At 41.5% G+C, this 23,562-nt stretch overlaps 1 protein-coding gene across 1 annotated transcript; it reads left to right on the forward strand.

Annotated features, from left to right (window-relative positions):
* Window positions 1-4,541: 4,541 nt before the first annotated feature.
* HSP90B1 (heat shock protein 90 beta family member 1) lies at window positions 4,542-23,332 on the forward strand. The gene is made up of 18 exons (XM_061417116.1): window positions 4,542-4,741; window positions 5,743-5,845; window positions 6,532-6,673; window positions 7,435-7,551; window positions 8,597-8,928; window positions 13,917-14,028; window positions 14,255-14,374; window positions 15,738-15,854; window positions 17,590-17,727; window positions 17,816-17,893; window positions 18,022-18,087; window positions 18,512-18,781; window positions 19,050-19,295; window positions 19,796-19,932; window positions 21,484-21,562; window positions 21,653-21,808; window positions 22,083-22,205; window positions 23,029-23,332. The coding sequence occupies exons 1-18, from the start codon at window positions 4,693-4,695 to the stop codon at window positions 23,056-23,058; spliced, it is 2,415 nt and encodes an 804-aa protein (XP_061273100.1). The 5' UTR covers window positions 4,542-4,692; the 3' UTR covers window positions 23,059-23,332.
* Window positions 23,333-23,562: the final 230 nt, after the last annotated feature.

A 23,562-nucleotide genomic window follows, 5' to 3' on the forward strand; every position in this document is an offset into this window, starting at 1 on the left:
ATATGTATCATCCTTTTTCATTGTGCAGCATTTGAATCCCCTTCCTATTTGGGGGGAAATCCCCACTTCTGGCTCTTGCCCTTGCCCCCGCCCCCTCCCCCTTTCATGAGCCCATTACTCACAAAAGAAGCTGAAGATGCCAGCTAGAACCTTTCTCAGCTTCTCTTGCAGCTAGGGTATGGTAACAGCCAGCTTCTAACAGCTTCTAACACTGGCCCCAGTGATTTCTGACTCCTGGTATTCACCTCTTTATATAATTGCCTCTTTCACTAAGTAGAGTTAATTGTAGAAATGACAGTGTGTAATTTCTGGGGTTAGTTATGAGTTATCACAGCTTCTGCCTTGTTTCTGATGTGGATCACTCACTCTGGGGAAAGCCAGCTACCATACTGTGAGCACACTCAAGCAGCCTAAGGGAGAGGGCCAAGCAGTGAAGAACTGAAAACTCTGGTAAATACCTATGTGAGTGAGTCATCACGGAGCAGGTTCTCCAGTCCCAGCCAAGCCTTTGATGTCAGCAGCAGATGCTGACATCCTGATTGCAGCTTCATGAGAGACCCAGAACCAGGACTACCCAACTAAGCACTCCTACATTCCGCACAATAGATACTGTGAAGATAATCCATGCTTATTTCTTTAAACTACAGTTTGGGGGTAATTTGTTACACAGCAATAATACCCTATAGGTTATGGCACCAGACGCAACTTCTCCATTCGTTTTATATTCTTCAATAAGATTTTATAGTTTTCTTTATGTTGGAACTATGTCTTTGAAGCTTATTCCTAAGTATTTTAAGGTTTTGGTCTCTAATATGAATGAAGGTGTTAGAATTTCCATTTCTGTGTTTTCTGCAAGATTCAGTTCAGTTCAGTCGCTCAGTTGTGTCCGACTTTTTGCGACCCCATGAATCGCAGCACGCCAGGCCTCCCTGTCCATCACCAACTCCCAGAGTTCACTGAGACTCACGTCCATCGAGTCAGTGATGCCATCCAGCCATCTCATCCTCTGTCGTCCCCTTGTCCTCCTGCCCCCAACCCCTCCCAGCATCAGAGTCTTTTCCAATGAGTCAACTCTTTGTATGAGGTGGCCAAAGTACTGGAGTTTCAGCTTTAGCATCATTCCTTCCAAAGAAATCCCAGGGCTGATCTTCAGAATGGACTGGTTGGATATCCTTGCAGTCCAAGGGACGTTGCAAGATTAGGGTAAGTCTATTGCTGCTTATTTTCCCCCTAGCTAGAGCCTCTTGAATTTTCGGATAGGCAATTATTTCACCAGTGAGAAGGAATTTTAAAGTGAAAGCCCACAACTGTTCTAAAATTAATGCTATGAATTGCAGCCCACCAGGCTCCTCTGTCCATGGGATTCTCCAGGCAAGAAAGAATACTGGAGTGGGTTGCCATCCCGACCCAGGAATTGAACCCAGGTCTCCTGGATTGCAGGCAGATGTTTTACCAACTGAGCTACGCAGGAAGCCCCACTTCATTTTTTTGTCTCAGACACTTTTACACAGTGTGGGACAATACTGACAACTGGGGGCATCTTTGTCTGGTTCCTGCTTCCTACTGAAATGGGTTTTAGTGTTCTTTGTTTTGGGTTTTTCTTTGTTGTTGTTCTTTAAATTAATAGTTGCTATTAGCGTTTTTGGATTGAGGTATAATTAACATATGACAAAATTCACTCTTTTCAAAGTTTACAGTTTGATGAGTTCCAATCACCACGAAAATCAAGATCAAGAGCATTTCCATCACCACGCCTCAAAATTCCCTCACATTCTTTTGCATTCTTTTATATCTTTGCTTCAGTTTAAATAAGATGCATGCACTGATGATGGTAATATTTCTTCAAGTTCTGCACAGAGACCATATCTATATTGCTCTCCCTTATACTGCCAGCACTTTGCATAATCCTAGGGACATACCAGATCTCCAACACTGCTGAATTAATAAATGAAAGAGTGAACCAAAAAATGAACCAAGAAATTCACCCTGGAGCTCAGCTCCACACATCAGTGCTCTCAGATGCCAACTGCTATCCTGTCTTCATCTCCCCAGTCTGCATCCTCCCTGACTCAGCAGTAGATGACCCCTGTCAACCAGGTGAGCTATCCATTGTTCCTAATGACACCCCAGTGTGTGTCTGGTTTTTCTCTCCCAAGTTCAACCGCAAAGGAAGGTGCTATCTAGTGGAGTTAACTGTGCTCAAGAAAAAGCTTAACAACAGCAACAGTAACAATAACACAAACAACAATGGTAGCCTTTCCAGTAGTATCCGTGGACACTGTCAAAAGGGAAAAACTAAAATTAGGAAGGAAAGGACTCAGATCCAAAGGTCAGGAGCTTAATAAGAACCTGAAGTGTAAGTTCTGGAGAAGCTAGGCCAAGACAAGACCTGAGGATCAATCATGGGTCAAGTGGCAGGAGAGGTGGAGACCACAGGGGAGAAACAGAGAGGCTGGAAACAGGGTAAGCTGCCCATCCCTTGGACAGGGTGCACAGCCATGAATCATGTCTTAAAGGGACAGAGTTGAGCCTGACAACAGCCAACCATCTTTTTCCACCAGTCTGTCTTGTGTTCTGACTGTCTTGTGCATTCATTGTTTGCAGAAACATGTGCCCACAAGCAATGGATCTATTTTGGAGGGCCCATCTCACTCTCAGTTTCCTCCAGGTGCAGCACAAGTGACCCACCACTGACCAGTTAAGATGGAGTTTGCAATTTCAGAATTGGTTGCTTACTTGTTCAGAACTAGAGAAAAAGGTGAAGCAAAGTTATGAAATGCAGAAAAGTCAAGGCAGTCATCTTTTTCTAAAAGCAAAAAATAAACAAGAGTTGAAACACACAAAACACAAATACTGAGATTTATGAATGTAATTCATACCCTAGTATACTCTTAAAAAAAAAAAAAAAGATGCAAGCACAGAAGCACGACAAAAGCTTTGTAAGCTAAACTTTTCTTACTAACGACAAAGACAGGTAATTGAGGCAGATGTAAATGAAGCACCACCACAATGGGTAAGTGCTGACCACAGATTTAAGACTGGCAAACCTAAATAGGGGAAGTTATAAATAAATATGATAACCTGTCATTGAAACCTTGCCTTCAGGAATTCGGATGATGATCTGAAAACAAATTCGAAGTTCAATTACCCTGTAGGAAGCAGTAAGGAAGGCAGTGTTTTTATCAGAAACTGGGGTGCGAGTCAGGGCGGGGGGTTATGTAAAGATTAGGTTAAAGAGACAGAGAAAATATTTTCCAAGGCGCAAGCTTAGGGTGAGGGACTTCCCTCACACGAAAGACACCTGGTCTTTCTGTACTTCTACGAAGTTACAAAGCTGTACTCCCTCTCTCATTTGCAGCCCCACAGGTTTTGCTTTCAAAGATCTGCAGGTGTATCCTCCTGCACGTCAAACTGAAAGTGTTTCTTCTTTTTTGTGCTAGACTGGACTTTACTACCATGCTCTCCACCTGACTCACAGCAGGGACTCTGGGACCACCGGGTCACCGCCTTTGAACTTCATGAGGGAGTCGGGGCATTAAAGTGGCTCGCAATTTCCCTCAAGGGAAGGTGGAGGGAGCCCCGCTACTCTCTTCTGGAAATCGAATCTGGAGGCCTGGGATTCCGGTCGTGAAAGGAGCAGACGTAACAGGGATTCCGGCTGCCCAAGTGACGCACGGGAAGGCAGATTCGGAAAAGGCTCGCGAACGAGCACGAGGCTGGGGCCAGACTCAGAGAGGCCGCCCCCCAGAACACGGAGGGGTCTCGGCCAAGGCCTTGGGGGCTTTCTAGGCCCGCTTCTAAAAGATGTACACTGGAGAGTCTGGAATACGTACAGACCTCTACGGCAATGGGAACGACGGGTAAATTCCACAACACCCGGCGCAAGCTCCCGCAAAGACACGGGGGTAGAACTGCAGAAGGAAGAGCCAAACTACGCAGCTGACCAAAGACTACGATTCCCAGCATGCGCTACGCAGTTTCCTCTCTAGTACGTTGCATGCTGGGAACTGTAGTTCTTCGTCACTCGCATGGAAAAGCGCTTCGGGGTATTTTCAACCTCTCACGTGTGTCTCTTTACTGAGAAGCACTGTCAAATAGAAAGCTGACTGCGAAAAGTCGCTCTGGAATCATTCCCAACGTGACCCCACGCGTGGACACGGAAAAGGTGGAGAACTCGTTGCCATGGCTACCGCTTCCCCTGGGCACGGAATAAACGCGCTCTAGGATCCGGAAGTGGTTCCGCGCGACCTCTCCACAAGTGGGGATGAGTTCTGTGCTGACGTTCATTGGACGGTTTCCCTTAGAGGCCAGAAGAACCCAAGTAAAGGGGCGGTTCCGAGTGAGAGGGGCCCGCGGAACCATTTGATTGGAGAAAAGGGGCCAGGACTGGCCAATCGGGAGGAGCCACGCTTCGGGCATCGGGCACCGCACCTGGACAGCTCCGATTGGTGAACTGCGGTCCCCCCCACGAGTCCCCATTGGGTACAGCGGGTGCGTGGTGCGGTACGATTGGTGGGTTCGTGTTTCCCGTCCCCCGCCCGCGAGAAGTGGGGGTGAAAAGCGGCCGGACCCTCTCGGGGGGTAGTGGGCGGATCGCGCGGCTTGAGGTGTAAGCCTCGGAACTCCGGCGTAGGAGGGGGCGGAGGCGGCTCCTGAGCTCAAAGGGGACTTGAGACTCACCGGCCGTGCGCCATGAGGGCCCTGTGGGTGCTGGGCCTCTGCTGCGTCCTGCTGACCTTCGGTGAGTGGTCCTGGAGGAGAGGGCACCCCGGGACGCCCCCCTCTCCTCAAGCGCGGCCTCTTCTCGAAGGTTCTGGGGGCGTTGAGCCTGGGAGGAGGGGATAACAGGGTTAGGGTTTGGGCCAATGGGGGTGTCCATCGCTCTTCCTCGAAAGAGGTTGGGGGGATTTCCTTTTCTGTCACCTTCTGAAAGCATAAAAGGGGACTGGAGTCGTTTAAATCCCGTAAGATCTGGTGTCCGCTCCTAGCAGTCTCAGCCTCCTCGGGGTGGGGCCTCCCTCGGGCTCGCGCCCCCCCAAGAGCATCACTTGTGCCTTTTCCGGAGGACTTTTGTCAGACGCCGCAACCTTTGATCATCAGAGTTTGAGGGCACCCCCACCCCCACCCCCCGCCCCTAGTCTCCTCGCCAACGCGAGTTTCCTTTCTTAGCTGTTGGGCTGTGGAGCGTGGGGCCCTGGGGCAGCAGACCGGCAGTGTCAGCGGTTTGATTCACTTTTACTCTAGCTTCTTAAGGTCCTAAAATTTATTATCTCTTCCCTTTCTCAGGCCCCTGGGGCCAATTTCAGTTCTCCTGGGTAGAGGTTGCACAAACACTTTGTGCTTTCTGACCTGTGATATTGAAGGCCTAAGTTTTGGCATGGTCAGTTTGGAGGCCTTGTCTCGGCCTGCGCGCAACACGTGTGAATGTAGAAAGGACCTGGTATCAAGTCGGCTAAACAGTATTTATAAAGGATCCCGGGGCTACCCTTTTAGAGGTGATGGACACCTCCGTATTTAAAAATCTCCTGAGGGACCTCACTGTCTGAATTGAAATAAGAAATATGCCGACTTGGGTTTACATCGGTTATTTAAACCAGTGGATCCATTCTTCCATCGCCGGCTCCAATATTTACCAAGTGAATTTTGCAACCCCTACCCTGGCCCTGTTCCATCTTGGTACTTCATGAGAAGTACATGAAGCAACGATGTGTGAGAGTTTTCTGATGTTAAATCTTCCTTTAGGGTCAGTGCGGGCTGACGACGAAGTGGATGTGGATGGGACAGTGGAAGAAGATCTGGGTAAAAGTAGAGAAGGCTCAAGGACAGATGATGAAGTAGTACAGAGGTTTGTGTTCTTCTGAACCTATACATATAACCCCTTGGGAACCTGGAAGGCTGTAGCTTCTTTGTATCTCTTCTCCAAAGGCCCAGAAGTACTCTGAATTTAAATAGGTGAAAAATAAAGACATTAGAGGTAGCAACTGTGTGCATGCATAGTATCTCCTGACTTTGCCCCTAAGAATGACTGGTCAGAATAAGATGAATTAATTCCCTTGGAAACTATTTTGGTAACTATTTCAGAATACTAGCACTATAGCCTTGCTAAGATCTTAGGAAAGACTTTGGTTGTATGCTCAGTAAGTGTGTACACTTTGTAATTAAAAAGATTTACGTCTGTTGAGCAATGTTTTCATTCAGCCTTTTAGGACTTAAAACTTTGTAGAGCCTTAGAAGCCAGAATTTCCCTGGCATGTGTCCCATGTGAGGGAACAGAAATGTGTGTGACTTTGCTTTATAATAGAGGAAAGTTGGGTTCACTTTTCTGACAATTTTAAGCATAGAGTGTTTCCAGCTTGGTATTAAAAGTAACCTATCATTGTGGAAAAATAATAGTGAGATGGTAGACTGGTAATATAAAGGTTTCCTTTTTACCCTTTCAACCTTTAAGACCATTGTGCTTTCATCACAGATGCTGTATTTTTGGAGGGAACTAAGTAATGCAATATTAGTTGATCAAATTTTTTTCCTCAGAGAGGAAGAAGCTATTCAGTTGGATGGATTAAATGCATCCCAAATAAGAGAACTTAGAGAGAAATCAGAAAAGTTTGCCTTCCAAGCTGAAGTTAACAGAATGATGAAACTCATCATCAATTCATTGTATAAAAATAAAGAGGTAAGCAGCCTGTGGTTATGATGTTATTTTGTTTCTGTATGGTAGCTAACTTGATGACTTTCACAGTTAATGTGCTTTGTTGCTGTTTAGTTGTGTAGTCCCTAAGCCATGTGTGACTCTTTGTGACCCCATGGACTGTAGCCTACCAGGCTCCTCTGTCCATGGGATTTCCCAAGCAAAAATACTGGAGTGGGTTGCCATTTCCTTCTCCAGGGAATCTTCCTGACCCAGGAATCACACCTGTAACTCCTGCCTTGGAGGCAGATTTCTTTACCACTGAACCACCAGGGAAGCCAATAGTTAATATGCTTACACAAACAGTTGTCAAAGTTTAAAGACCCAGCATGTGCACGAATGGCTACTAGATACCTATTTGTATTTGTGGGAAGGGGGAGAGACATTTTCTCTTCTTTCTCCCTTTCCCCTCCATTTGTGTTCATGGCTTGCTGAATAGTTGTGAGTCTTAAGGACATTCATACAAACTGAGTCTAAGTATTGAATACATTAAGGTCACTAAGAAGGGAAATAGAGTAGTAACTACTCTGATCAGTTCAAGTGTTCTATATAGTTGTTCCAGTCCTTTGTGTAAAGAACTGTATCTCCTTTTAGCAAGAGAGTAAAGCCACCCTTATACCATAATACTCTCTAGTCCTTAAAGAGAGTTTTTTCAGAGTACAGAGGAGAAATGAATTTGACGTTAAGTTTGATGTCATGTATTTTGAGGCTAATTGAAGTGTGTATTAAATCTGGCTTCCATTTAGATTTTCCTGCGAGAACTGATTTCAAATGCTTCTGATGCTTTAGATAAGATAAGACTAATATCACTGACTGATGAAAATGCTCTTGCTGGAAATGAGGAGTTGACGGTTAAAATTAAGGTAAGCTTAGAACAATTTTTAAGTGGAAAGAACTCTTAGAGATAGGGAATCCATTGTCAGTCAAGGTAGACTAGGTTAGGGGCAGTAACAGTTAACTACCAACTGTCAGGGACTTAAATCAGGGGTCAGTCAAATATGGCCTGTGGGCCAAATCCAACCTGCTGCCTGTTTTTATAGATAAAGTTTTATTGGAACGTAGTCATGCCCATTTGTGAATTATCTGTGACTGCTTTTGACAGAGGCCGTACGGCCTATAAAGCCTAAGATACTCTCTGGTCCTTTTCCAGAAAAAGTTTGCCAACCCCTGGCTTTAAGTCATTAATCACAGGCTGCCTTGGGGCCTCTGCTTTGCATCATCCTCACCCTAGGACACAGGCTGATGGAGCAGCTGCCATCTGGCGTATAGCTGGTTGTCATGGTGCAAAGAAAGCTTGGAGGGTCTCATACCAGTTAAAGGCTCCACCCTGAAAGCCATGCTTTTGACTCCCACTTGTAACTCATTAGCCAGAACTTGTCACATGGCCTTAACCAACTATCAGTGAGGGAAATATATTCCGGTAATATTTCCGGAAGGCAGAGAGCCGGGAATATTTAGTGAAGAACATTGATCCCCACAGATTACAAAGACAGAAAAGACATAAGTCATTTAAGTTTCAGATCCTTTTATCTTCTATCAATGAAATAGAGAAAACATAAAATTTTATTTTTCTTGATTTTTTTGTTTTTCCCCTTAAATAACTTGTTCTGTTTAGGTCTATCTCTGCCCATTGACATTTAGACTGGTCCTTGCCTTCTTACATTGATCGATATTTTATCAAATACACTAAACTTAAAATTCTTCTCTATAAAGAAAGATGTTTGTACTTAAGATGTGTGCTTTTTGAAAAGACCATAAAATACTATCTGGAGGAGGGAAGGAGTTCAGTTTTTTTCCTGCATTGGATTGATGTGCTTCAAAACTGATAGCTTCTCAGTATATAGCTGAGTATTTCCTTTCCATATTGTGAGTATTAAGCAAGTGTAATTGTCTTGTTCTTGGTTTTAGTGTGATAAGGAGAAGAACCTGCTGCATGTCACAGACACTGGTGTAGGAATGACCCGGGAGGAGTTGGTGAAAAACCTTGGCACCATAGCCAAGTCTGGAACAAGCGAGTTTTTAAACAAAATGACTGAGGCACAAGAAGATGGCCAGTCAACATCGGAACTGATCGGTCAGTTTGGTGTTGGTTTCTATTCTGCCTTCCTTGTGGCAGATAAAGTTATTGTCACGTCGAAACACAACAATGACACCCAACACATCTGGGAGTCCGACTCCAATGAATTTTCTGTAATCGCTGACCCCAGAGGAAACACTCTCGGACGGGGAACAACCATTACGTGAGTATTACTCACTTGTAATGAGAATAATAGCCATAGCCAGGCTCTTGACTCTCCAATTCCAGCTCTCTGAGCCAATGGCCTATTCTGGACCTTAATTTCTTTGCCTGTAAAAATGAGGAATGTGAGACCAGTTCTCATCATGTTAAGTATTTTGAGACCTTGCTAAGGACCAGACCCAGAGTTATGGTGGCTGCTGTCGATGGAGGGCATCAAGTAGGAAGGGTTAGCTCTTCCAGCTGAAGGCGCGCCAGAGGACTCACAGACAGGTGGCTTGTCCAGCTTTTCCAGGGAAGCAGGACTCAGAAAAGTGGTGGCAGTCTGTGGAGCATCGTGGATAAGGGCTTGGCAATACAATGTGTTCACAAGATTCAAGGAATGCATTTCAGGCAGTGGCAGTTACTCATTGAAATTGTAATGAAGTTTTTAAAGTTTTCTGAAGGTGGTATGGAGGGTGGCAGGGGCGGTTGAGAAGAGACTCTCAGTAACCTGGGTAACCGTTGAAAATATTCAAGATTGTAACTAGGGTTGGGGGCAGGTTAGAGAGAACAGGTACAGATAAAGGACCTGAAAGAGAGTTATGAAAGTTCTCTGGAAGAAAATGTCTCACTGGAGGATAGTTAGATCTTGTCTGGTGGCTCAGATGGTAAAGAATCTGCCTGCAATGCTGAGACCCTTGTTCAATCCCTGGGTTGGGAATATCCCCTGGAGAGGGAATGGCTACCCACTCCAGTATTCTTGCCTGGAGAATCCCATGGACTGAGGAGCCGGGCAGGCTACAGTCCATGGGGTTGCAAAGGGTCAGACATGACTGAGGATAGTTACAAGTCATCGAATTTGAAGTGGAATTTTAAGTCACCACCTTTGTGGGGCCGGGAGGGGCTGCATTGAGTTACAAGGGCTTCTCTTATTGTGGAGCACCGGCTGTCAAGCACATGGGCTCAGTGGTTGCCATGAATGGGCTTCTCTTGTTGCAGTGCATGGGCTCTCTAGTTACTTAGTTGCCCCAAGACGTGTGGGATCTGATCTGAGTTCCCCAGTTCAGTTCAGTTCGGTCTCAGTCTTGTCCGACTCCTTGCAACCCCATGAATCGCAGCACGCCAGGCCTTCCTGTCCATCACCAACTCCTGGGGTTCACTCAGACTTAAATCCACCGAGTCAGTGATGCCATCCAGCCATCATCCTCTGTCGTCCCCTTTTCCTCCTGCCCCCAACCAGGGTTCAAACCTGCATCCCCTTCAGTAGAAGCTTGGAGTCTTAATCACTGGGCCTCCAGGGAAATCCCAAGCCAGTAACTATTGTTGGTGTAAACAAGGCAGATCTTAGGCCCAGTTATCTCCTGGTGCTTACAGCACTGTGAAGTGTGAAGCAGACAGGAGACAGGACAGCTTTCTTGCTTTTGTTTTTTTATCTCCATCATAGAGATAAAGAAATTCCAATTTAGAAGTCAGTTGACTTACCCAGTTCTGCCAAGTGAAAATGTGCCCACAGCCCTGCTTTTTCCTTTTTTTCTTAATTCAGTTTAAAATTGTCTCAGTATAACTGATTTTTAAATATGCAAGTAGGAAACAAACATATATCTTATCATTTCAACATTTTCTTCATCCCAGAAGACATTTTTTGCCTTCACTGTCACAAATTTTCCTTTAATAAAAACTAGACAACTGCATTTTAGTATTTTTACTAATTTTTCATTGTAAACTTACCTTTCCCTCCCTTTGTTATTAACATTCACATATCCTGATCTCTTTAGGAGGCATCACTGATAGTTATACCCAAGTGCCCTCTCTGTTAGGTGGTAGGAGAATACAGGTAAATCACATCTCTTAACTAGAAAGACAGAAAATGATGTCCCAAGAGGTGTTTGTGTCTTGTGTTGCTAAGAGACAGGTGAGATGTCTAGATAGAAAGTTCCACATGAGCAAACATTTTGTTGATACTCCATTCCCAGTGGCTAATGTGTGACTGGCAGATATTTGTATGAATGGATAAGGGTCATCAGGACAGTTTTCATGAAGTAGTATGGATGGTTGGTCAGTAAACGAAACTTTACAACAGGTTCTCCTTTCCTTGGGCAAAATTGCCTTTTTTCTTCAAGGCCTACCCCACCAATTCACTCAGTGGATACTTGCTTGAATGTCTATTAACTGCTAGAGTTTAGGGCTACAGTGGAGAATAAGACAGTGGCTGTTCCTCCTTTCACATGGCTCATTCAACTAAGAAAGAAAACACAAGAAATAATTTCAGAATGGCAAATGCCAGAAACGAAGCTAAGGGACAACCCCCTTATCAGAAGGTCTTTCTGAAATGGTTTTGAGTTAGGTTCAGATGTTCTAGGCAGCAAGCACTGCACGTTGGACAGTTTCAGAGGCACATTTGAGGAACTGAAAGTCTAGAATGGCCAAAGGGAAAAGAGCAAAGGCAAGGAAGTAGCAAGTTCAAGATCTTGCCCTACCTACATGTTACTTCATCTTAATACTGGGCCAGTAAAGTAGAGGCTGTCAGACGAGTGTTTCCTCCCTACTCCTGTTCTTAGCCCTAGTGAGCCACCACTTCTGAGAGATTTAGTGAAGAATAAATGAGATCATGAAATCAGCATCTTGTAAATGCTAACATAAAATGGCTTCTGCCCCTCCTCCTTATTCTATCTTCTGCATTTCTCCCTAAAGCTAGTCACTGCTTCTCATCTGTTGTCTCTCATGCCATCTCCTCAGAGATGAGAGAATTAAGTACTACTGCATCTTTTAAAGTCAGCCTTTCCTGAACACCTTCCTCTTTGCCATCAAAGTGTAAACGTATTGAAGTCTCTCTGGGAGGAGGGGCAGGCAGGTGACGCACCTTTCTGCTGTCAGGCACGTGCTGTCTCGTTTTCTTTCCTATCTACTGTTGGGCGTTTCGAAAAAGCAGACTTGCCTTTGCTGCTATTTCACCTTCTGTTCCCCCCTCAGCCCACGGTATTTTGACTTTATCCACCACTTTTCCATGGAAATAAATTACCAGTATTCCTTGTTGCTAAATCCAGTGGATTCAGTCTTATTTTAGTTGCTGTGATCCCCAGCAATAGTGTCTCTCTTTTTTTTTTTTTTGAGTTTTTCTTTTGTGTTTTCTACAGAATTTGCATTTTACTGCTCACTCCTTAAAACAATCCACTCAGTACCTAGCATCATTTTTTTAAATTTCCTTTGCCTGTTTCTTAAATGTTGATAGTCTCTTTTCTTCAGAAGTTCAGTTTTAGCTCTCTGTGTCCTGTGTCCATCATGCAGTCTTAACCACTGTTGTGGATTCAGGCTCCAGTTCCTTCTCGGGCTTCTCTAATCTATATTCTTAGCCAAGATCAGGAGTCAGCAGACTTTTAGTTAAAGAGTCAGCTAGTAAATATTTTAAGCTCATGAACTATAGGATCGTGAGATTTCTCATGTCAGAACTCTCCTATCCATAGTTTGAAAGCGGCCATAGACAGTATATGATGAGGTTGTGTCCTGATGAAATTTCTTGTGAGTGGCAACCAGAGTTTGCCAACCCCTGGTCTAGATCTTGCTACTGGGTTCTAAGCTTATATATCTAATTGCCTCTTGAATACCTGACTAAGATGTCTAATCATCAGCTTCAATTTGCATCCAAAACTGATGCAACTTGGTACCAACCTAGGATCACTAGTATGTATACTCCGAGACCAGAGTTTAGTCCCCTCACTAGGCTGGGTCATCATGTACTGTGTACTTGCTGGAAACTCCTCCTAAACTATACGCTTTTTGAGGCAAGGAGGGGACCATGGATACATTATCCATTTCTATTGGGAGCACAGACATCAAGATATGGGCTACCCACTGTGTTTGAGAGTATGATGTGGCTGTTATTTTTGGTGGGTGGAGGAGAAGTTTGCAGCAAGGGTGGTAAGGAAGAAGAAGCAGCAGTGCTTCAGTTTTTGGTACTGTAGTTATTATCTCAGCCAGTGCTGTTCCTGATAGAACTTTGTGTGGTAGACATGGTCTTTCACTACTCTGTCCAGTATGGCAGCCACTTGCCACATGTGACTGTTGACTTGGAATGTGGCGATTTAACTAAAGAACTGACTTCAACTGTTAGGACTATAACTATTTATAACTGACTATAACTGAGTTTTAACTATTAACAAATAGTCACATGTAACAGGTGGGTGGCTCCTTTTTGTTTAGTGCAAATAGTAGTTCAGATTAATGTTCTAGCTATTATTTTAAATAAATTCATTTATTTATTTTTGACTGTGCTGGCTCTTTGTTGCTGCGCAGGCTTTTCTGTAGTTGCAGTGAACAGGGTCTACTCTAGTCATGGTGCGTGGGCTTCTCACTGCAGTGGCTTCTCTTGTAGAATATGGGCTCTAGGGCACGTGGGCTCAGTAGTTGCAGCGCCCAGGCTCTAGAGCGCAGGATCAATAGTTGTGATGTACAGGCTTAGTTGTTCCATGGCATGTGGGATCTTCCTGGATCAGGGATCAAAACCATGACTATTGCATTGGCATGTGAATTCTTTACTGCTGAGCCATCAGAGATGCCCTCTAGCTTTTTCTTAAGGAACGTGTTTTTATTAGGGGTTAACTGTCTATAGTATGTAATCAGTTGATTTCTAGGGAAGCTAGCAGAGTGCGTATGATTCAACTTTTCTCCAGAATATTGCAGACTTCCCACCTTCGGCTAGCTTAAGATTTCTGTTCTTCAAATGAAAAAAAATCCAGCACATTGAGGAGATTGGAAACCTTTTCATTTTTTGCTTATAATGAAGACTGTTTTCCACTTGAGGGAGTGCAAGAAAGATTCTTCCTTTTACTATACCCATATTTGGTACATTTAGCTCACAAACCTTTATTGGTGATAAGAGTTCTTAACATGAATGATGGGGGCTTTGTGGGTTATGCACAGTTGGCTATTATAATCAAATGAATATTTACACAAATTTATATATCAGAACTTTTAAATAATGACGTGTCTCTAAATGTCTTATTTTCCTTGCAGCCTTGTTTTAAAAGAAGAAGCATCTGATTACCTTGAATTGGATACAATTAAAAACCTCGTGAAAAAATATTCACAGTTCATAAACTTTCCTATTTATGTATGGAGCAGCAAGGTAAATTTATATGAATAAAATTTATATATGTATATTACCTTGGACATATTTAAATATTTAACACATAAAGAATGAAGGTTAAATCTGGTTCTTCTAATGCAGGATACTCAGTATTTTCTTACTGAAGACTATTTTTTTGAGCTGTAATTTTTTTTCATATCTTATAGATAAAATCAAGAATTATGAAACATTAGCTTAACCATCATTCTATTTTCTACATAAACAGACTGAAACGGTTGAGGAACCTGCCGAAGAAGAAGAAGCAGCAAAAGAAGATAAAGAAGAATCTGATGATGAAGCTGCAGTAGAAGAAGAGGAAGACGAAAAGAAACCAAAAACTAAAAAAGTAAGCCCGGTTCATCCTCCTACTTAAAATATTGTTTAGGTTATAAGGTACCAGATTCCTAGAAAAAGGGGTAAGATTTCTTGTTGCAGGAGAGGGGTTTGGGTTGGAGGAAGGTGGTCAGAGGATACAGCCTTCCAGTTATAAACGAGCACCAGGGACACAAGAGACAGTGTGGTGGGGCCAGCACTGCTCTGGAATGTATGGAAAAGCTGTAAGAGTCTTAATTCCTGAGAGTTCTCATTATAAGGAGATTTTTTCTTTTGGTCCATTTCTTAAAATTGTTTATTCTTTTATTCTCATCTGTATGAGATGATCGAGGTTAGCTTACTGTGGTCATCATTTTCACAATATGTGTAAACCTTTATGTGGTACACCTGCAACTCGTATAGTAATGATCTCAATTGTATCTCGGTAAAACCAAGGCAGGGGAGATGGGAGAACAAAGGTGGAAAATATTTTTTAGATTATGTTAGAAAAAACACAGAAACCTGGATATGCACAGACTGATTTAAGCTTCAGTTCTTCATGATCTTTTCTCAAGGCCTTGTCTGCAGGCCCAGCTTTTAAAATCCAAGCTGTTTGTGTGCGTTTTCTCTCCTTAGAAAGTTTTAAGTAGCAAACGCAGATCATTTTTATGAATTATTCTCTGACTTTTATATATTGCCCAGGACTGGTGGCTTATGATAAGTCTTGAATTTTAAAATCTTGAAATCTTTTTGCATCTTCTTTTGTCACATAGATATGAACTATAATTAAATTAATTAAATTAATTCTCTGGTCTGCTCAGGTAGCAGAGTAGGTAGAAGTAATGGTGAATTTTGAGAAATATATAAGATGTTGGATTTCTGTAAGTCATGAAATAGAAATACATAATATGTATATCCTTCTAACCTCAAAACATATATTCAAGAAATAACATTTTAGCTAGTTAAAAATAACTGAAAAAAATCTTAATTGGATTGTTACCAATTATTACAACCATTTGCCTTTCTTGTATTAAATATCAGTCTTAAATATTTAGAGAGATACTTAAAAAAATTTTTTTTTAAATTTTGAATATTTATTTATTTATTTGGCTGTTATGGGTCTCAGCTGTGGAGCCCAGGCTTAGTTGCTTCATGGTGTGTGGGATCTTCCCAGACCAGGATCAAACCAGTGTCCCTTGAATTGCAAGGCAGATTCTTAACCACTGGACCACCAGAGAAGCCCTTTAAAAAAAATTTTGATCCATTTGGTAGGAACCATATTACAATAGAGATACCCTATATTATTTTGAAATGTTCTAAAGCTGTAGTTACTGTACTATAACTATTGATACCATTGGTGTAACTTAGGAGAAACTAATCAAATACTGTAACTTCAGGTTGAAAAAACTGTCTGGGATTGGGAACTGATGAACGATATCAAACCCATATGGCAGAGACCATCGAAAGAAGTAGAGGAGGATGAATACAAAGCTTTCTACAAATCATTTTCAAAGGTAAATGTTATTTTAAAATAATGTGATAAGAAAACATCCCTATATCAAAAATAGGTTTAAACACAGGTTTATAACTATTTCAGCACAACCAGTTTCCTTTTTAATCCTGTGTGTTTTATATTATGCATTAAAAACTTTACTCTGAGATGGAATCTATAGGCTTCTAGACTAGATCACCAAGGCTCTATGCTACAAAAAAAATTAAGAACCACCTACGTCAATAGATGCTTGATTTTTGCTACAGAACCTGTAAGGCATAAAATCATGCTATTGAATGTCCTTTACCATAATCTTAAAGGCTTGTTTACAACATCAAACATTTATTTTGAGGCCATGCCTAGAAATGATGACTAAATCTGTTGTCTTGCCTTTTTTTTTTTTTTTTTAACTGATCATTTCTTATAACTCTTAGAATCCAAAAACTAGCTTTGACTAAGATGGTTTCAAGTTAATGTTTTCTCAAACAGCATTTTGTACAAATAGAACAATTTAATGAACTTAGCATGGCTAGAGAAAACTGTGTCCATCATGCAGTCTTAACCACTGTTGTGGATTCAGGCTCCAGCTCCTTCTCGGGGTTCTCTAATCTGTATTTTTAGCCTAGATCAGGAATCAGCAGACCTTTAATTAAAGGGTCAGCTAGTAAATATTTTAAGCTCATGAACTATAGGATCTGTGACATGTCAGAACTCTCCTATCCATAGTTTGAAAGCAGCCATAGACAGTATATGATGAGGTTGTGTCCTGATGAAATTTCTTGTGAGTGGCACCCAGAGTTTGCCAACCCCTGGTCTAGATCTTGCTACTGGACTCTGATTGTTCTGTATTCTTTATTCTATCTGCTGATTCGTTACTTAACCTTTGTTTCCCTTACGTTAACATCCAACTACCTTTAAGCTTTACCTCTAAAAACTTTCCCTTGGTTCTGCCTCCTTTTTCATTCTCATGTAACCTAAAATCCTAGCATATATAGAGGTACTTACATCTTAACAGCTATATTAGAAATATGTGAGCAGTGTGTGATTTTAAGTCTTTTAGAGGCTACATTAAAAAAAAAATTGAAACAGGCCAAGTTAACTTTTAATAGTCTATGTTTTTTTAACCCAGTATTCCAATAGTATTTCAACAGGTAATCAATACAAAAAATTGGTCCTTTTTGGTTTTTTTGTTTGATTGGGGTTTTTTGTGGGATATTTGTTGGTGCTACATTATCAAAGTCTGGTGTATGTCTTACACTGACCAACACATCTCACTGTGGACTAGCTACATTTCAGGTGCTCAGTATGGATAATATAGGAATTTTCTGTTCTTATATACCTCTTGGATCCACTGCTGCAGTCCAAGTTTCTTGGAAGAAATCTGTTGCTGAATGCTTTTTTAGCTGAACAGTACACTCACAAAATTTCTTATGTCATTTTGTCATTTAGACAGGATGGTGGTTTTCCTGTCCTATCCTCTCACGTGTGTAGAACCTAGACTCAGCCATCCTTCCCAGGGGTAGGCAATAGAGAACTGTTGACAGCCACATCAGAATAGCCATGTCCAGCCAGTTAGAAGTGCAGTCTTAACTGTTTCTTCTTCCCTCTTTGCCTTCCTCTCCCCTTCACTTATTTGGTAAAGGAACTTTTTTGTTAGTTGACTGTTAAACTGCATGTGTACCACACCCTATGTTGCTTAGCCTTTGCACTGCCTTTTCCATGTGCCTTTTGAATGACCCAAGATACCAACTTTCTAGGAAAGCGATGACCCCATGGCATATATCCACTTTACTGCTGAAGGGGAAGTTACCTTCAAGTCAATTTTATTCGTACCCACATCTGCCCCACGTGGTCTGTTTGATGAATATGGATCCAAAAAGAGTGATTACATTAAGGTGAGTTTTTAAATAGTATAAACTGAGTTTAAAATTTGGAAGCATGATTTCCAGAAAGTGACCTTTGTTTTTTTGGTCTCCACTTTAGCTGTATGTGCGCCGAGTATTCATCACAGACGACTTCCATGATATGATGCCCAAGTACCTGAATTTTGTCAAGGGTGTTGTAAGTATCTGGAGGTTATTGGGGGAAGAGGGGAGTAGAGTGGGGGTCTTAAAGTGGGTTTTTTTTGGTCGGTTGGTTTTGTTTTTCTCTGACGTTTGTATTGCTTGTTGAACTTTTGCTGTCTGCAGGTGGACTCGGATGATCTCCCCTTGAATGTTTCCCGTGAGACACTTCAGCAACATAAACTGCTTAAGGTAAGTAAAGTGAAGTCGCTTCAGTCGTGTCCGACCCTTAGCGACCCCATAGACTGCAGCCTACCAGGCTCCTGCATCCATGGGATTCTCCAGGCAAGAACACTGGAGTGGATTGCCATTTCCTTCTCCAATCCAAATGTTCAAACATAGAAGTTGAAAGAGCTGTCCAGTGAGCACCCATATATATGTACTATCTGGTCTAAAGTTAGAATATAAACATGAAAGCAATCTTGTAACTGTTGCCAGTGACAACTTAAGTTTCCATTCAGTCTGACACAGGAATACTTGGCCATTCCCTGCCCCCCTTGGTAAATACCAGTGTCTTTGTATCTTTCTCCACTACTCCCCTGCTACCTTACATAGTGTAGGTTCTCAAAAGTTTGTGAGGAAGTTCTCTAATGAGTTATTCTGTCATTTTGTTTAGGTGATTAGAAAGAAGCTTGTCCGTAAAACTCTGGACATGATCAAGAAGATTGCTGATGAGAAATACAATGATACTTTTTGGAAAGAATTTGGTACCAACATCAAGCTTGGTGTGATAGAAGATCACTCAAATCGAACACGTCTTGCCAAACTTCTTAGATTCCAGTCTTCTCACCATCCAAGTGACATGACTAGTCTAGACCAGTATGTGGAAAGAATGAAGGAGAAGCAGGACAAAATCTACTTCATGGCTGGGGCCAGCAGGAAAGAGGTGAGAGAACTTCGACTGGTCTGCTGTGTAGCTAGGGACTGATTTATAGCCAACTCTTGAGAGAGAAAAAAAGGAAAATTTGTAAACTGAAATAGTTCTGAGACCTGGTCAGTTACTGACAGGAAGAAAAGTCATTTGTATTCTCTGCATCTCTTAATTCCCTACCCATAAAACGGGATTGTTGGTACTCTATAAATGTACCTACTTGGATGAAGAAAACATACTAAGGCCAAACTGGAAATTTGTGTTATTTCTTTTAATTTTGTAGGCCGAATCTTCTCCCTTTGTTGAGAGACTTCTGAAAAAGGGCTATGAAGTGATTTATCTCACAGAACCTGTGGACGAATACTGCATTCAGGCTCTTCCCGAGTTCGACGGGAAGAGGTTCCAGAATGTTGCCAAAGAAGGAGTGAAGTTTGATGAAAGTGAGAAAAGTAAGGAGAGTCGTGAAGCAGTTGAGAAAGAATTTGAGCCTCTGCTAAACTGGATGAAAGATAAAGCCCTCAAGGACAAGGTATTCTAGAAATTAGAAACACTGAAAATTTTAGCATCTGTGTTTTAAAAAATTGTTTTGTTAGCAAATTAAACTTTGTAACTGGTTACTTTTGTAGTCATTAAAAGTTATACAGAACACTTAATATTGTTACATTATTGGGAGGACAAGCTTAAAATTGATGAACTGAAGAATTACAGGGATATGTAATTATTCTGTATGTAGGTACTTTTTTTTTCTTTGTAACTGAAAGTTTTTCATAATTTAATATTGTCTTTACAATAGCTTAAATTTTTACAGGTTAAACTTAAGTTGTATATGTTTTTGAAAGTTTAAGTATTTCTGACTAAGAAATTCAGTTATGAAATGACAGTTTTCCTAAGAATCTGAATAAGAGGTACTTTTCTGAACTGCCTGTTTGTGATCTTAAGTGATGAGTCCTAAGGAGTTGAAATGCAATTACTTGACGACCTTTATTGTTGATATTTAGAGATAACTAACTTTCACTTTCTCCTCCAAAGATCGAGAAGGCTGTGGTGTCTCAGCGCCTGACAGAGTCTCCGTGTGCTCTGGTAGCCAGCCAGTACGGGTGGTCTGGCAACATGGAGAGGATCATGAAAGCCCAGGCATACCAGACAGGCAAGGACATCTCAACCAAGTAAGCATCCTCAGGGAAGGCCCTGCCAGGATGTAAGCTCTCGCCCAGCCTCCCATTAGAAGATAACACAGCTTCTACACAAAGAACTAATGGGTTTTAAGTGTCTACCACTCTCCATTATAGAGAAGTTGACAAAATGATTAGATTTACTAAAGAAAAGGTCTTGCACTTGTGATTTATATTTAGTATTTTATATACAGATGGAAATTTTCTTAATCTGTTACATATAATGTCTTTCAGCATTAGGTTTTCTGCTTGTATCTGGACTGCCTTTACATTTTCAGATAATAGTTAAAGATGAAGTTAAGGACAGTTACATTTCTTAAATGAGTTAAATCCTTTTTAATTACCCCTTCTACCCCAAGTGGTATTCTCCACTAAATACAGGGTAGAAGATGCACAACCAGCAATTGAACTCAAGGACCAAGTACTGGAGGTACACTAGGTCTTTGGTACCCTTTATTTTTAAGAAATGTGTATTTCAGGTTTATATTTTAATGTAACAACCATAGTTTTGAAAATGACTTCTTCCTTGCTTTTATTCTCTCTTCTACCTGGACTGTCTTCTAACTAGCTACCTATTGTCACACTTTTTTTCCCCAACCGTAGCTTAAGGATTCTTCTATCCGAAGTGTAGTTTACATTGTCTCAATCCCTAAACTCCATTTAAAATATACCTATATTTCATAATTAGCATGGCTCAAGTGTATAATATTTATAAAATCAGATGCCAAAGTGCTGTTTTATTTGTCTTGTACCTTGGCTAGATTGTAAATGTCAGGTGGAAAATGGGTTTCTGCTTATATTCCATTGCAACAGTACAGTAGCCATTTAAGTCCATCTTTTCAGTCATTTATTAACAGGATGGTACCTTCTATCCAACAAACATTTGAGCACCTACTGTGTCTATATACTGATGCTCCACAGTAGACATCACTACTCTTTTGCAATGTTCAGACTAGTCAGGATTGAGAAATCAAGGCATAATTCTGTAAGCCCTGTGTGTATGATAGGTATGCCAAGATGTAGGGAGAAAGGTTCCTTCCTGTCCTCAGCCTGCAACTGCAGGAAGGAGAGCAGTCATGGAGGACAGGTAGGATGCTAACAATGATGATGGTATACCCATAATGCATTGCAGCCGAGCTTAGTGAAAAGTGCCATTTTTCTTGGAACCATATTGGTTGAAGCATCATGAAGAAGGTGTTACTTAAGCAGCACCCAGAGCCTGTTCTGTTCCAGAACTCTGGGGAGACACAGCTGCAATTATGATAGTGATTACATTAAGAGGGGATGAACAGGACATTAAATCAGTTCATCCACTCAACAAAAGGCACTTGGGATTCATTAGTAAATAAAGTAGTTCTTTATTGTACTATTTGATCTCACCATGCACATTGCCCTTTAAAAGGGAAAGTGTGATTTAACAATATATAAGCATGTCTTGATTTTTTAAAAGTTATCTGTAATTATGTAAGTTATACTAGAATGTGGGAAATGTATGGACCCTCAAATTTGATCTATTTGTTAACGTTCATTTCTACTCTGTAACAGTTATTATGCCAGCCAGAAGAAAACATTTGAAATTAACCCCAGACACCCACTAATCAGAGACATGCTTCGAAGAGTTAAGGTGAGCAGTATCACGGCCTTACTCCTCTTTTTAATTTGACTTCTTTGGACCCTTTAGTATTAATAAAGTGTGTGACTCCTTCCATTTCAGGAAGATGAAGATGACAAAACTGTTTCAGATCTTGCTGTGGTTTTGTTTGAAACAGCAACACTGCGGTCAGGATATCTTTTGCCAGACACTAAAGCATATGGAGACAGAATAGAAAGAATGCTTCGCCTCAGCTTAAACATCGACCCTGATGCAAAGGTTTGATGTAACTTACTGAATGTTTGAGTCCCGGTATCAGGCTCTGTGCTAAAAATGAATGAGAAATTTCCCCTTTCGCATCCATTTTCTTTTTTTGCCTGTCTCCCTTTGTTAGCTTGACTGTTAACTCTAATTACAGGGTTTCCTCTATAGTTTTGTAGTTAACAGAATTAACTGAATTGAAGTTAATTATGATCTTACACATTTAAATGAACAGAATGAACACAGAGCCAAGGTGTTTGATGCATTATGGGCTCATAAATGTTGCCCTTAGGTTGAAGAAGAACCCGAAGAAGAACCCGAGGAAACAACAGAGGACACCGCAGAAGACACAGAGCAAGATGAAGAGGAAGAGATGGACGCAGGAACAGACGAGGAAGAACAAGAAACAGCAGAGGTAGAGCAAACCAAGAGGGGGACTTGCATTTTTAGTTCTTGAAAGTCAGAACTATTGCCAAAATCAAGAAATAGGCATCTAATATCAAATTCAAAAGCTGGAACAAATCAATTTAAATGTGTATTTTGATCCTCCCCACTGCCTTTACTTCCTTAGTTTAGCCATCCATTCTATTTTTAAATAGGCAAGGAGCCTAGGGAGGCAGGGACTGGCGGCTGCAACTTTATTTTAATCTTTTTGTTGGCTGTGCTGGGTTTTGCTGCTGTGCAGACTTTCTCTGGCTTTGGAGAGCAGGCGCTTACTCTCCTCATCGCAGTGGCTCCTCTTGTTGCAGAGCAGGGGCTTCAGTAGTTGCAGCACATGCCCTCAGTAGGTAGGGCTGCCGGGCTCCAAAGCACAGACTCGACAGTTGTGGCTCAGCTGCTCTGTGGCACGTGGGATACTCCCAGCTCAGGAATCAAACCCGTGTCTCCTGCCTTGGCAAATGGATTCTTTATTCCTGAACCACCAGGGAAGCCCTCGCCACCCTTTCTTGAGGTGTTTTTAAGCAGATTACTCCTTAGTCTACTGTGCTTCCATGTTCTCTGCCACTTGCTTCTGCCTTACAGTAACATTAACCGATTCTAAATTTTTGATTGTTCAGGGACTATTGATCTTATGGGTTCTAGGTTATTTTGCAGATTAGCAAGCTAAGATTTTAGCCTATAGATCCGATAATGGAAATAGGCTGGATCTATTTCCATTTTTACCATACATGAACCTTTGGTGAGCAAAGGTTTGTTGTGCTGATTTTTAATGTATTCTGATTTTTCTGTTTTCACAGAAATCTACAGCTGAAAAAGATGAACTGTAAATTATACTCTTCCCATTTGGATGCTGTGTGGAGAGGGAATGTGAAGTTTATTTCTTTTGGGAGAGACTTGTTTTGGATGTGTCCCCCACCCCCATGCCCTCAGCCCCCTTCTCCTCTGCACTGTAAAATGTTGGGATTGTGGTCACAGGAAGAAGTGGGGTTTTTAGTTGAATTTTTTTTAACATTCCTCATGAATGTAAATTTGTACTATTTAACTGACTATTCTTGGTGTAAAATCTTGTCATGTGTATAAAAATAAAAAAGGTCCCAAATATCCAATGTCTTGCTTGTCTTTTTATAATTCATTGTATAGAGCTCCCTGATACTTGATTTTTCTTGCAGTTTTTTGGTGATATACAGCATAATGTCTTGACTTACATACATCAGGAAATGGTACAAGTAGTGAACGTCCATCATCTCATAGATACAAAATAAAGTAGTTCTTAGATCCTGTGTCCTGAGTTTTCTTCTTAGAAAAGTAATGCATACTTAAGAAAAGTGGCT

This window comes from Bos javanicus, chromosome 5, assembly GCF_032452875.1.
Source record: "Bos javanicus breed banteng chromosome 5, ARS-OSU_banteng_1.0, whole genome shotgun sequence".
NCBI lineage: Eukaryota > Metazoa > Chordata > Mammalia > Artiodactyla > Bovidae > Bos > Bos javanicus.